General features: G+C 42.6%; 1 protein-coding gene across 1 annotated transcript in view; it reads left to right on the top strand.

Moving 5' to 3' along the window:
* P4HTM (prolyl 4-hydroxylase, transmembrane) overlaps positions 1-12,836 on the top strand; it is a 41,946-nt gene that overhangs the window by 21,643 nt on the left and 7,467 nt on the right. The window contains exons 4-7 of the mRNA XM_020795464.3: positions 2,206-2,302; positions 8,078-8,240; positions 9,431-9,616; positions 11,455-11,545. Of these exons, the coding sequence (XP_020651123.1) occupies positions 2,206-2,302; positions 8,078-8,240; positions 9,431-9,616; positions 11,455-11,545 (537 nt within the window). The remainder of the gene's footprint in view (positions 1-2,205; positions 2,303-8,077; positions 8,241-9,430; positions 9,617-11,454; positions 11,546-12,836) is intronic.

Below are 12,836 nucleotides of genomic sequence, written 5' to 3'. Positions count from 1 at the left end.
CCCATTATCATGGATATATTTTAGATGGTGCAACCTGATGACGTGGACAGAATTCTTGGAGAGGTTAATATCACTGCATTTATGCTAGACTCTTGCCCATCATCACTTATAAAAGCAGCTGGAGGAGGAATGGGCAAGTAGGTAAGGGAGATCCCAACATGTTTAAAGGAGGCATTAATAAAGCCATTATCAAAAGGTCCTCCCTGGATCCCACTTTACTGGACAACTACTAGCCAGTCTCAAATATTCCATTTCAGGGCAAGGTACTGGTTTCTCAGCTCCAAGGATCCTTGGAGGAAGTGGATTATCTAGACTCATTTCAACCTGGTTTCAGGTCTGGCTGTGGGACAGAGACAGCTTTGATTGCCATGATGGGTGACCCACACATCAGGAATTATACAGGGAGAGTGTATAACTGTTGGTTCTGCTTTTTCAGTGGTTGGTTCTTCAGTAGCTTTTGATACTATCGACCATGGTATCCTTTTGGACCATCTCTCTGGGATGGGACACAAAGGCATAGATTTACAGTGATGCTAGTCCTTCTTAGAAAGGAGAACTCCGAAGGTAGGGCTGGGGGACTCCTGTTTGATTCCCTGGTCGTTGGCTTGTGGCATTCCCCAGGGTTCTGTTTTGTCCCACATGCTTTTTAACATCTACATGAAACCTGTGGAAGAGGTTGTCCAGAGTTTTATTGTTTGGTGTCACCAGTGTATTGACGATACCCAACTCTTTTTTTCTCCTTTCCATCCAATTCCAAGGAAGTCATCTTGGCTCTAAACCAGAGCCTGATATCAGTAGTGGGCTGCATGAGGGCAAACAAACTGAAACTTAATTCAAGACACAGGTGCTCCTAGTCAATCAGAAGGCAGTTGAGGGAACAGAAATACAATTTGTGCTGGATGGGATTACATGTCCTCTGAAAATGTAGGGTTGCAACTTGGGTGTACTCCTGGATTCATCCCTGAGCCCGGATGTCCAGGTTTTCATGGTGGCCAGGAGTGCTTTTGCAGATAAAATAGGTATGCCAGCTGCACCCATTCCTTGAGATGACTGATTTGGTTGCAGTGACACATGCCTTCATTACATCCCACTTGGATTACTGTAATGCGCCCTGTGCAGGGCTTCCTTTGAAGATGGTTCAGAAACTTCAGCTGGTTCAAAATGTAGCAGCCAGACTGGTGACTGGGGCCAGTTATAGGGAACATAAAATGCTCCTGCTACAACAAATGCACTGCTACCAGTCCATTTCTGGGCCCAGTTCAAAGTGCTGGTCATTTCCTATAAAACCATATATATCTTGGGTCCAGGCTATCTGAAGGACCATATCTCTCCATATGAGCCTTCTTGGCACTTAAGATCATCACATCCTCTTGGTCCCATTGCCAGCATAGGCACAGTTGATGGGGACAGTAGAGAGAGGGCCTTCTTTGTGGCAGCTCCCGGGTTATGGAATGCTTTCCCTCAGAAGGTCAGATTTGCGTCCCTTTTATTTTCCCATTGACAGCGGAAGACCCACTTTTTCAGGCAGGCTTTTAACAATCATCTGAATGCCATTTATTAGTTAAGATAGTTTTTAATGTTTTAATGTTTTACATATTTTTAATTATTCAATGTATTTTAATTCTGTTCTTTTTAATACTCTGAGCTGCCTTGAGTCCTCTTATCAAGAGAAAGGCTGCCTATAAATAAGACAAATAATAATGACCACCACAACCTCAGGACAAATTCAAACATGCATAACATGCATGCATGTCTTCAGTATTATCTTCTTTAGATAACTGCCAAATGATGACAGGCTATTTTAGCATTTGAAATCTAGATATAAATTGGTTTACCATATGATCCTGGGAAAATCACTTGGGCCTTCTATGCTCCAGAATTTTCAGTGCAAAATGTTTTTGCAGATGAAGTTATGGCCCACCTTTTATCCAGAAAGTTTCCTGGGGTGGCTTACCATATAGGCAATAAGGAAGTCCTTGCCCTCAGATGTAACAATCTATAATGCAAAGATGATATACAGGAAGAAAAGTGGAGTTCAGTAATTAGCTGTCCTTCTTCCTTTATAGCCAGAACAGTGGCAGCTACATGTCCTGTCCTATCTGTCATCTCTGCTCATGTGAGCTAAGAAGAGAGACAATTTGTCAATCTCTAATTTTGCTTTTTTTATCACTGGTTGTTTAGAAAGTGATATATTTATGATTTCAGGTGTTGACACATACCCGTCTAGGAAATGGCAGATGGATGACACCAGAGAGCATCCGGGAGATGTACACTGCTGTAAAAGCAGATCCAGATGGCAATGGTAAGATAGAATTAACTCTGCCTTCTAATGCTGTGCACAGTTCCTTCCTTGTTGGTCAAGTAGATCGGAATATTAATCCAGTAAAATTTAAGCTCCTAAAATCACAACAGTCTGTAAGAGGCTGCAAAAACAGATTTATTCAGCATTTTAACTATCTCTCCCTACCAGATGCTTTATAGGAAATACTAGAAAAAATATTTTCAATAGATAAGCAGGGCAGGGCTATTAATGATAGGATGTTTTGAACATGGTTGTTGTTTTTTCGTACATGATGTTAGGTTGCAGCTAACACAAGTTAACCATAATAGGGTTTTCAAGGTATGTGAGATGTTTAAGGAATGGTTTTGCCGGTGCCAACACCACCCCCAGCCAAGGAATTTCCATGATGAAGCAGGGATTTGAACCCAGGCCTCCTACGTTCTAGTCTGCCATGTTATCTGCTATACCACACTGACTCTCATTAACTTGTAGGGTCACCATAAGTCAGAAGTAGCTTGATGGCACATGACAGCAAAGTGGGTGAAATCTCCAAAGGAGGTAATCTCTTACTTGGATGATTGTAGTGCACTTTACATACATTTTACACTGGAAATTACAGTCAGTGCAAATTACAGCTGCCAGGATGCTGCCATGGACAGCTGTCTCTCAGACTAGGTTGGGCAAAATGGGGACATCCAAACTTTGTTCATCTGATCATAGCCAATGGCCAGGAATGTGAAGAATTTCTCTGATAGTATTAGGGAAGGTACATGCAGCAATGATGTGAGGTAACACCTTTTCGATGGTGGCAACCTGGCTATGAAATTTTCTTTCCCAAAAGGTATTCTTGGTGTCAACGTCATTACTATTTTCGCACAGGACTGCAATTCATAAGGCATTTATAAGCAGTGAATTGCCATTGCAATGTACTCCTCTACTGATTATTTATTTGGATGTATTAAATACTGGAGTTTAGTTGTTGATTTTAACAATGTTGTTACATACCTTGTAATGTTCACAAAATGTTATGTATAAATTGCCCAGAATCATGCTGATTAGTTCTGCCAGTGTTAGTCCAATAGCATAAATGTTGCTGTCATTTATTTATTTACTCAAATTCCTTATATGCCACTTTTCAACCTATAAGAGACCCAAGGCAGCTCATAACAGGTAGAATAAGAAATTTTAAAACACTACATAAATATTCCAAATTATTTTTTAAAAAACAGTTAAACGTATCTTAAGATTAAAATAATATAAAAGCAATTAAAAACATTTAAAACCTATAAGTTAAAAAAAACAACATTATTGGGATAACTTACTGCTCATGTTCCTTCCAGTAAGAACAGACTTATAGTGGCTCTTACAGGGCTTTAAAGGTAAGCGAGTTATTGACGGAGTGGTTTTATCAGTTCCACACAATGTGTTTCCATGGCTGAGCAGGGAATTGAACCCAGGCCTCCTGAGTCCTAGTCCATCGCTCTGTCTACTACACCACACTAAATATCTAATAGCATTAATAACAACAGCATATGATCACTAGTTAATAAATTGCTCTCTGTATCTCACATCATGCACCAACTCATTAAACTGGTGCATGGTGAAGGGTGTAAATGGCAAAGAGAAGGAACTGTTGATAGGGCTGCATCAGCTGATTGTAAAAGATGATTGTCTTATGATGATAGATGAGAGGCATGCCAAATGCTTATACTTAGTGACAAAATGCACGCAATATGTGCATCAAAGTATGCTTCTTTTCTTTCAATGGTACAAGATTGCCTGGAGATATATTCTGCTTCTTATTTTCTTCCAATGGCTTTGGCACTGATTTTAAACCTATTTTAAGTATAAAAGCATAGAATTGTAGAGTTGAAAGGGTTTCCAAAGGGTCAACCCTCTGCCAAGACAGAAAATTTTAGTAAAGCTTCTCTGACAAGTTGATCATCCAACCTCAATTTGAAATCCCCCAATGAAGGACAGCCCACCATCTCTTTGAGCACTCTGTTTACCCTGTCAAACAAGTATTACAGTTAGGAAATTGTTCCTAAAGTTTAGTCAAAACTTTTTTTTCTTGTAATTTTAGTTCATTTACTTGGGTTCTACCCTCTTGAGCCATAAAGAAGCAGCTTATTCCTTCTTATGCATGGCAGTCTTCATATTTTTGAAATAGCTATCCTATCACCTCTCAACCTCCTGTTCTCTGATCTGAACATATCCAACTCCTTCAACTGTTCCTCCTGGTGCTTTTACTGTATTGATAACCTTCCTCTGGAAAACATTTCAGCTAGTAATATCCATTATAAAACTCTGCTTCAAGCAGATCTAATATTTAGGGCCCGAACTATGTGGTGTTCCAAGTTCTATTAACTCGTCGTTTAGTCGTGTCCGACTCTTCGTGTCCCCATGGACCAGAGCACGCCAGGCCCTCCTATCTTCCACTGCCTCCCGGAGTTGTGTCAAATTCATGTTGGTTGCTTCGCAGACACTGTCCAGCCATCTCATCCTCGGTCGTCCCCTTCTCCTCTTGCCGTCACACTTTCCTAACATCAAGGTTTTTTCCTAGGAGTCTAGAGAGTGAGAAAGAGAGAGAGAGAGAGAGATTAATCCATTTCCAGTCTGCTCCTCATTCTGATGTTCCTTCTGGTCTCTGATGGGCAGTTAGGTGCAGAGACCATTTCCTAACTATCCCTTCTACTTTATGATAGAGTCTGTATGGGTTTCAGGAAGCTTCTAGCATCCTCCTAGTTCCCTGAGATTGCCTGCTGACCCAGATGTACACTGTGACCTCTCCTGTAATTAGAATGCCTTCAGTTGAACGCTTCTCCATTTCCTAATCAAATTAAATAAACTGGCAAACTGTGCACCTGCCTTGCCAGCTTGCCTGATGATCTGCGCAGCCTTGGAGAGCTTGCTTTGGGGCTGGCAAGAGTCTTTTTTGTGAATGGAGAACAGGGCTCCAATTCCGGTTGGTAGGCCTACGCCCCAGGGACCTTTGTCTTTGCTTGTGACGTCTTTTGGCAGAGGGCAGGAAGGATACACTCTTTGTGAGTTTTCAAAGACTGTAAACATCACTGAACCAAAGAGCTTCAATTAAGGTCTCAGGGCTTCGTTTGGCAGCCAGGGTGGCCTTACTTCCCAAGTGCTGCTTTCATTGTCAGTAGTGTGGCCCCAAGAAAGCCAGAGGTCATAACCTGGATGTAGTAATAGATCATGGGAGGCTGACGGTAATCAAAGAAAAGCAAAAGAGAAATTGTGTGCATGCACTGGAAGTAAACCACAGTCATGATTGTCCTAAGTTGACCTCTCTTTAGAGTTTATTCCTTTTCTTTTCTTTTCACAATTAACTGTGACTAGAGCTATTGTTCTGCTATTCCTGTGTGTGTGTGGTGTTTTCCTGCTCTGATATCTAGAATAGCATTTGGGTTTATGTTTGTTTATAAAACCAGCCTTTAGCTCCATTGAGCAATAAGGCTTAAATGAGAAACATGCAAATTATCACATGAGCAGTGTTGCTGTGACCTAAATGGCCAGCCAGTCCTTTCAGCTAAGGTTGGGAGAGCATTTGCCCCCCCCCCCCCAGATGGGCTTTCCAGAGTAATCTCTACATCTCCACAACAACCTCATAAAGTGTGTTTGGTGACTGTCATTCACCATGATAGTAGACTTCCCTGATTAATGAACCACAGTTTCTCATTTTATCTCATTTGAAAAGACTGTCCCCAGTGAGTTTTCCATTTCATCCAACCACTAGACAGGGCTACCAATTTGACTTTTATTGAACATTTAACCTATCAAAACACCTAAATTTAATCTTGTATTTTGCTAACATTAGAACTGCATTTTGCTTCATCTATTTCTGCTACAAGCTAACAAAAGGGACTGTGTTCCCCACTAAAGGCAATGGACAACTCCATAAGGGAGCCAAGCCAGCCTTTTATCTGCACGGAGATGAGAGACTGCAGGAGGAGGGCAATAAGGATGATCACCGAGCTGGAAATCAAGCCCTGTGAGGATAGACTGAAAGCACTGGGCATGTTTAGCCTTGAAAAAAGAAGACTGGGGGGGGGGGGGAGATATGAAGTCACTTTTCAAATATTTGAAATGTGGGCATACAGAGGAGGGGCAGGATCTGTTCTTGATCATCCCAAAGTGCAGGACATGTAATAATGGGTTCAAGTTACAGGAAGCCAGATTTCCGTTGAATGTCAGGAAAAACCTCCTAACTGTTAGAGCAGTAAGACAGTGGAACTAGTTACCTCTAGAGGTGATGAGTGCTCTCAATACTGGAGGCATTCAAGAGAAATTTAGACAACCACCTGGCAGATATCCTTTGACTTGTATTCCTGTAATGAGCAGGGGATTGGATTCGATGGCTTTATAGGCCCCGTCTTCTAATTTCTTACTTTTTTGAAGGTGTGAGACCAGACGTGAGAGAGAGAGACCCCTCTCATGGGAGTGCTGTCCCTCTCGCCAACCGCTGAGAAAGAAAGTCAGACCCCACCAGTTCCCCCACCCAGGAAGACAAGACCACCCAGACCAGACCCGGGGAACATAGAGAAGAGTTTAAACGAACTAACGGTTAAAGAGATCGGGACTCTCTTGGCGGGCGCAGGAGAAAAAGGATGGGAAGTAGTGGAGGCGGGTTTGGGTGATATAAAAGGAGGAGAAAGGGAGTTACCGGGTAATCAGGAATGGATTTGGATAGAAGACCCTTGGACGGGGCAAGTGGAAAAGCTAAGAAAGGAAGAAGCGGATGCATGGAGGAGGAGAGAACTCACTCCCAAACCATCATATTGGGTGAGAAAGAGACTAAGGAGTGGTGAAAGAAGTTAAGGGAAGAGAAGGAGAAGGTTGAGAGGGAGCAGAAAGAGAGGTTGAAATGGAGGATGTGGGAGATGCATTAGAGGGGAATTGAGAGACCCCATGGAAGACAGGGGAACCCACCCTGGGTGGACTTTAGAGAGGAGGACACCACCCCTCTATTGGAAGGAGAGGAAGGATTATTATTAAACCCGGACACCCTGCCCAAGTGGCCCGGTCCCTGGAATGTTCAGAGTGGAAACCCTTTTAAGTTTGAAGTTGGAAACCCCCGGTTGACCGGTTGTCTGATGGGGAGAAAGCTCGGAACACATTCGTTGATGCCGGACTGTTATTAAATAATCCAATAAATGTTACCCCTATTGCAAAACCTAAGAAATCTGGTGATTCATTTGGAGTAAATGTAGAGCCACACTTTCGAGGCAAAATCCGGAGCTGGAGTCCCGAAGGCAGCATGTGTTGTTCTGCCAACTCCTGCGACATTGCTGGAACCAGTTGTATTGGCTCTTGCCTTTCCATTGGACTATTTCAGCAATGTGGAGAGGGGGGATTTGCTGCTTGGGTAACAGCCTATCCTCCATATTACCTTACCCGGGCTTCATGCTCTGGAGAGGACACTCCTCGATTCAGAGCATGTTACCATAGTCTCTCGAGACTGAAGGATGCCTATGATGAGAGCCACACTTAGAACCCTCACAGAAGGTGCCTGTTTTTGTTATAGTCAAGAATAGTTAATTTCCCCTCATTATAGCCCCTTCCATACATACATATATGGTACAGCAGCTAATATTTTACAGAGAAACACAAGTGGCAGATACACAAACTGGTGTTCATGTCCCCAGGAAAAGCAAATCATTGACTACTTAATAATTAGCTAGTGCAATTCTGATGTGGCAGAAATCACTCTAGTGTGTTTACAAACACAGATCTGTTGCATGACATGGAATTATCATTTGGCTTTTCTCTTCCTTTTGCTAGGAGTACTGAGTTTGGAAGAGTTCAAGCGGCTGAACATCCGGGACTTCCACAAGTATATGGGAAGCCAAAAAGTGAAGATGAGTGACCTTGTGCGGAACAGCCAGCATACATGGTTGTATCAAGGCGAGGGGGCGCACCAAGTCATGCGCTCTATACAGCAAAGGTAGGTATACTCTTGGGGAAAGGTTATATTAATTATATATTAATCATATGTGATTTAATTAAAATCAAAATGTATACATTTCTGTGTTACTGTTTTGAAAGTAATGAAAGGGCATGATTACTGATAAGTTTGAGATTATTATAATAATGCTATTTATTTGTTTTTCTAAAACAAAAAGGGGATTAATTAAGAGTGAATTCCTTGTCCGTTAAACTTTAATGGATACAGAGATGCAACCCATGTGCATGGAGAGTGTTTAAACCATTTCCCCCTCCTCTACAGTCCTAATAAAAATCCTCTTCTCCTCCCCTCCCCATTCCCTTGCTTTCTTGAAGCTGGCATCTGTGCTAGGAGAGAAGCTGACATTGGCACCAGGAGAACCTTTTTCATAAAAGAGCATAGTCCTGAGTATATTTATTCAAATGTAAATCTCACTGAATTAAGTCAGTCTTAATCCTTACTCCAGAAGTAGAGAACTTCAGGCCCTGGGATCAAATATAGCACTACTAAGGTCCCCATGTGGTCTTCTGGGGTTCCTCAGAGGGTCACATGTCCTTCCCCACAACACCGTTATACAGTACATGGGTGAGGGGATATCTCTGCACTAGGACTTTGTCTCATCTTTTACCTCTAGCCCTGCTCAGCACTAGAATATGACGTTTCTGTGAAACTGAATGTGGCTTTCAGCAAGGCTGCTTAGTCTAATCAGTGTGCTTAGGATTTCTTTCTTTCTTTTTTTTTCTTAATTAATTAACTAACTAGACAACAGTGTTTCAGCTCTCCTTAATGAGGTTATCTTCTGTGCTTCTGATGTGTCTTAGGCAAGGTGTCTTTGTATTTTTATAAAGATCAGTATAGAGGCTTTCTTCCTTTGCAGCCATTCAAAAAAATAAGGAAAGAGAACAATCTCCAATTCTTTGGATTCATCTGCATTACTGCTTTCTAAACAAATACTGAGAAGTTTTGTATAAATTATTTCTGAAAAATCAGCTGTCTTAAAAGAGGAAGCGAATGTGAATGTTATTTTATATCATTAACACAGACAACTGCTTTGAAGGCCAGTGGGTAACTGTCTTGGTCTTGTCTGGTATAACTCTTGTGTCGTCTTAGGGGTCACATGCTGGGAATATTTGCAGAAGTGTGTACAGCCGAGTAGCTCTATTGGCATGCCTCTGCTTCTCCTTCTTCAGGGTGATTCATTTAACCCGTTTGCCCCCAGAGATTGTGGAGCACAGTGAACCCTTGCAGGTGGTGCGTTATGACCAGGGAGGGCACTACCATGCCCACATGGACAGTGGACCAGTGTTCCCTGAGACTGCCTGCAGCCACACCAAGCTGATTGCCAATGAAACAACTGCGTTTGAAACCTCATGCCGGTGAGTTTAAAATGTGAAAAGAAGAGTCTGGGTCTTCTGTTTATGGTTTTGTGGTATACATTATAGTAGTGTGGTACTTTAGAGCAGGGGTCCCCAACCTTTTTCACCCCACAGACCGGCTGGGGAAGGCGGGACACATCCCGTGCTTGTGCACGAACTAGCGCTCTCTCACACGAATGCATGTGCACTTGTGTGCATGTGTAAATGGCAGCGTGCTGCTTGTGCGGGGGCACGCTCGCTCGTTCATGCGCATGCGCAAATGGCAGCATGGTGCTTGCATGGGTGCACTGGAGTGCACATGCTCAAATCAGCTGTGCAGGGTGAGTCCGTGCAGGGGGGGGCAGGAGGTCTGTCTCTGTGGCCCAGTCTGGCTCAGGCCACAGACCGGGGGTTGGGGACCTCTGCTTTAGAGAACATTTATATGCCTTCTGGCCTGTACTTTGGCTTTTTTTTTTTCATTGATGAGAGAGTTAAGACAGAGGTTTCTTATGTTGGCAGCCCTCTCTCAAAAGAAAAAAAAGAAAAGGAGCACTGAGCAGATGGGAAAAAGCAGTTGCTTCCCTTTTTCTGCTGTACCTTTTCTTGGTGGAGATAGTCATGAAACTGGAGCAAATGGTTTTAATTATTTCACAGCCTTTTTTCCCAATCTTCTGCTCTCCTGCTGTTTCAGACTATTACTGTGAAGTCTATAACCATCATCTCTGATCATTGGCTGGTGACAGTTGTAGTCTGACAGACCCTAGAGCAGACTCTATTGGGGGATACATTCTAAACTTCTCTCAAGAAAATACCGTGGTGCCTCGCACAACAATTGCTTCATACAACGATGAATTCACACAGCGATGGGTTTCTTTGAAGAATTTCCCCCATCGTTTAACGATGTTCTCCATGGGGGAATTTCACATAATGATGTCCCTTTTTCGCTCCTGTAAAAGTGTCTTAAACTGTTAGAAACCTGTTTTAAATGCTTGCAATCATTAGCCCACCTCCTGAACCCCATGCAAACTTAATTTGGTGTTGTTCTGAGTCGTTGTTAATTTTTGGTGATTTTTCTAATTCTCCATTGAAAGTCTTTGAATGGTCCGTTCAAAGGCTTTCAATGGAGAAAACAAAAAATCACCAAAAATTAACAATGACTCAGAACAACACCAAATTAAGGTTGCTTAGGGTTCAGGAGGTGGGCTAACGATTGCAAGCATTTAAAACATGTTCCAACCATTGTAAGACACTTAAAAATTAGCGAAAACGGACATCAGAAAGGACTTCAAAAGCACTGAAGCCAGCTTCAGTGCTTTTGAAGCTCTTCCGTTTTCGCTCATTTTTAAGTGTCTTACAATGGTTGCAACATGTTTTAAATGCTTGCAATCGTTAGCCCACCTCCTGAACCCTATGCAAACTTAATTTGGTGTTGTTCTGAGTCTTTATTAATTTTTGGTGATTTTTTTTCTCTCTCATTGAAAAGCATTTCCAATGAGAGAGAAAAAAAATCACCAAACACCAAATTAAGTTTGCATAGGTTTCAGGAGGTGGGCTAATGATTGCAAGCCTTAATCTGTTCCAATTGGAACGGATTAACCGGTTTTCAATGCATTCCTATGGGAAATGGTGTTTCACTTAACGATGTTTTCACATAACGATTTTTTTTATGGAACCAATTAACATCGTTAAGCGAGGCACCACTGTACTGCTGAGGTGCTCCTGCTGAGCTTGCAGGTGTGATTAGCTATGAAATGAATCAGGGAGCACAGAGAGAAGCTGCAGCTCCTGTATTCACAAATATGCAAAGTAATGGGAGTGCTCCAAAGCCTAACTTATAACAACTACCCTTTCTTTTATAGTTATGTCACAGTACTCTTCTACCTAAATAATGTGACAGGAGGCGGAGAAACCACTTTTCCTATAGCCGACAACAGAACCTATGAAGAATTGGTAAGAGTCTGTTCAAGAATTGCTTTCATTCTGTTTCTGTAAAATTAGAATAAGATTTCTTTGCCATTATTTTATATTAAAGGTCTGAGAACTAAATGTATCACTGGACTAAAATGTCAAAGGTTTTGCAAAAGAAACATGTAAAATCTTAAAACGTAAGAGCTTTGCAATTGAGTTGCAATTGTAAGAATGTTTTCTGAAGAGTAAGCTTGTGTGAACATAGTGGGACCAAGAAACTTGCATAGGATTGCACTGTTGAAACAATCCGTTACGCTGGCATGCATTAGAAACAGCAGTTTGTAAACAGGAAGCATATTGCATTTTTTTTAGACCATTGGTTCCCAAGTTTGTGTAACCCAGGTGTTCTTTCTTTCTTTCTTTCTTGAAGGCCTGCCAAGAGCCAGGTCTTCAGTTTACTCTTAAAAACTCCCAGTGAGGGAGCCAGGCGAATCTCAGAGGGGAGGATGTTCCAAAGGCAAAGGGCCACTGCCGAGAAGGCCCAGTTTCTAGTTTTTTCCTTCTGGGCCTCTCTCAAAGTTAAGCCCCTCAGCCGCCCAGTCTAGCTAGAACGAGTGACATGGGTAGAACAAGGTGGAAGAAGGAGCTCTGTCTACCGAGGTCCTAAACCGTTTAGGGCTTTCTATGTAATCATTAGAACCTTGAAATTGATGCGGAATCTAACTGGTAACCAGTGTAAGGTGGCCAGAGTGGGGGAAATATGCTGATATTTTTTCACCCCAGTAACCTGGCCACCGTGTCCTGGACCATTTGAAGTTTCCACATCAATCTCAAGGGAAGCCCCATGTAGAGTGCATTGCAGGGACCCTACAAATGAGGAACCATGGGGCCGATACATTCTCTCCAAGCTGAACTCTCTCAGAACTCAGAGAGCCTCCCCAGGAGGATACCGTGATCAACGGTATCAAAGGCAGCTGAGATGTCGAGGAAAACCAACGAGGACATTTTGCCCCTGTTGGCCTCCCTCAATAGGTCATCTAGCGGAGTGACCAATGCCATTTCCATTCCATGGCGTGGCCTGAAGGCCGACTGAAATGGATCCAGGGCACTGGTTTAATCTAAAAGGGCCTGAAGCTGATTGGCCACCACCCTCTCTACTACCTTGCTAAGGAAAGAAACATTGGTAACAGGCCTGTAATTGCCAATGTTGTGTCTGCCACCAAGCTCGGTGTCTTCCTAATGGGCCCAGTGAGTGTCTCCTTAAGGGCAAGAATCGCAGTCCAAGAATTACAGTTCTTGGACTGCAATTCTCAGAAGCCTTCACCACTGTCTG

Source organism: Pogona vitticeps, chromosome 2 (assembly GCF_051106095.1).
Source record: "Pogona vitticeps strain Pit_001003342236 chromosome 2, PviZW2.1, whole genome shotgun sequence".
Classification (NCBI taxonomy): Eukaryota; Metazoa; Chordata; class Lepidosauria; order Squamata; family Agamidae; genus Pogona; species Pogona vitticeps.
This window is presented reverse-complemented; position numbering and strand designations above follow the sequence as displayed.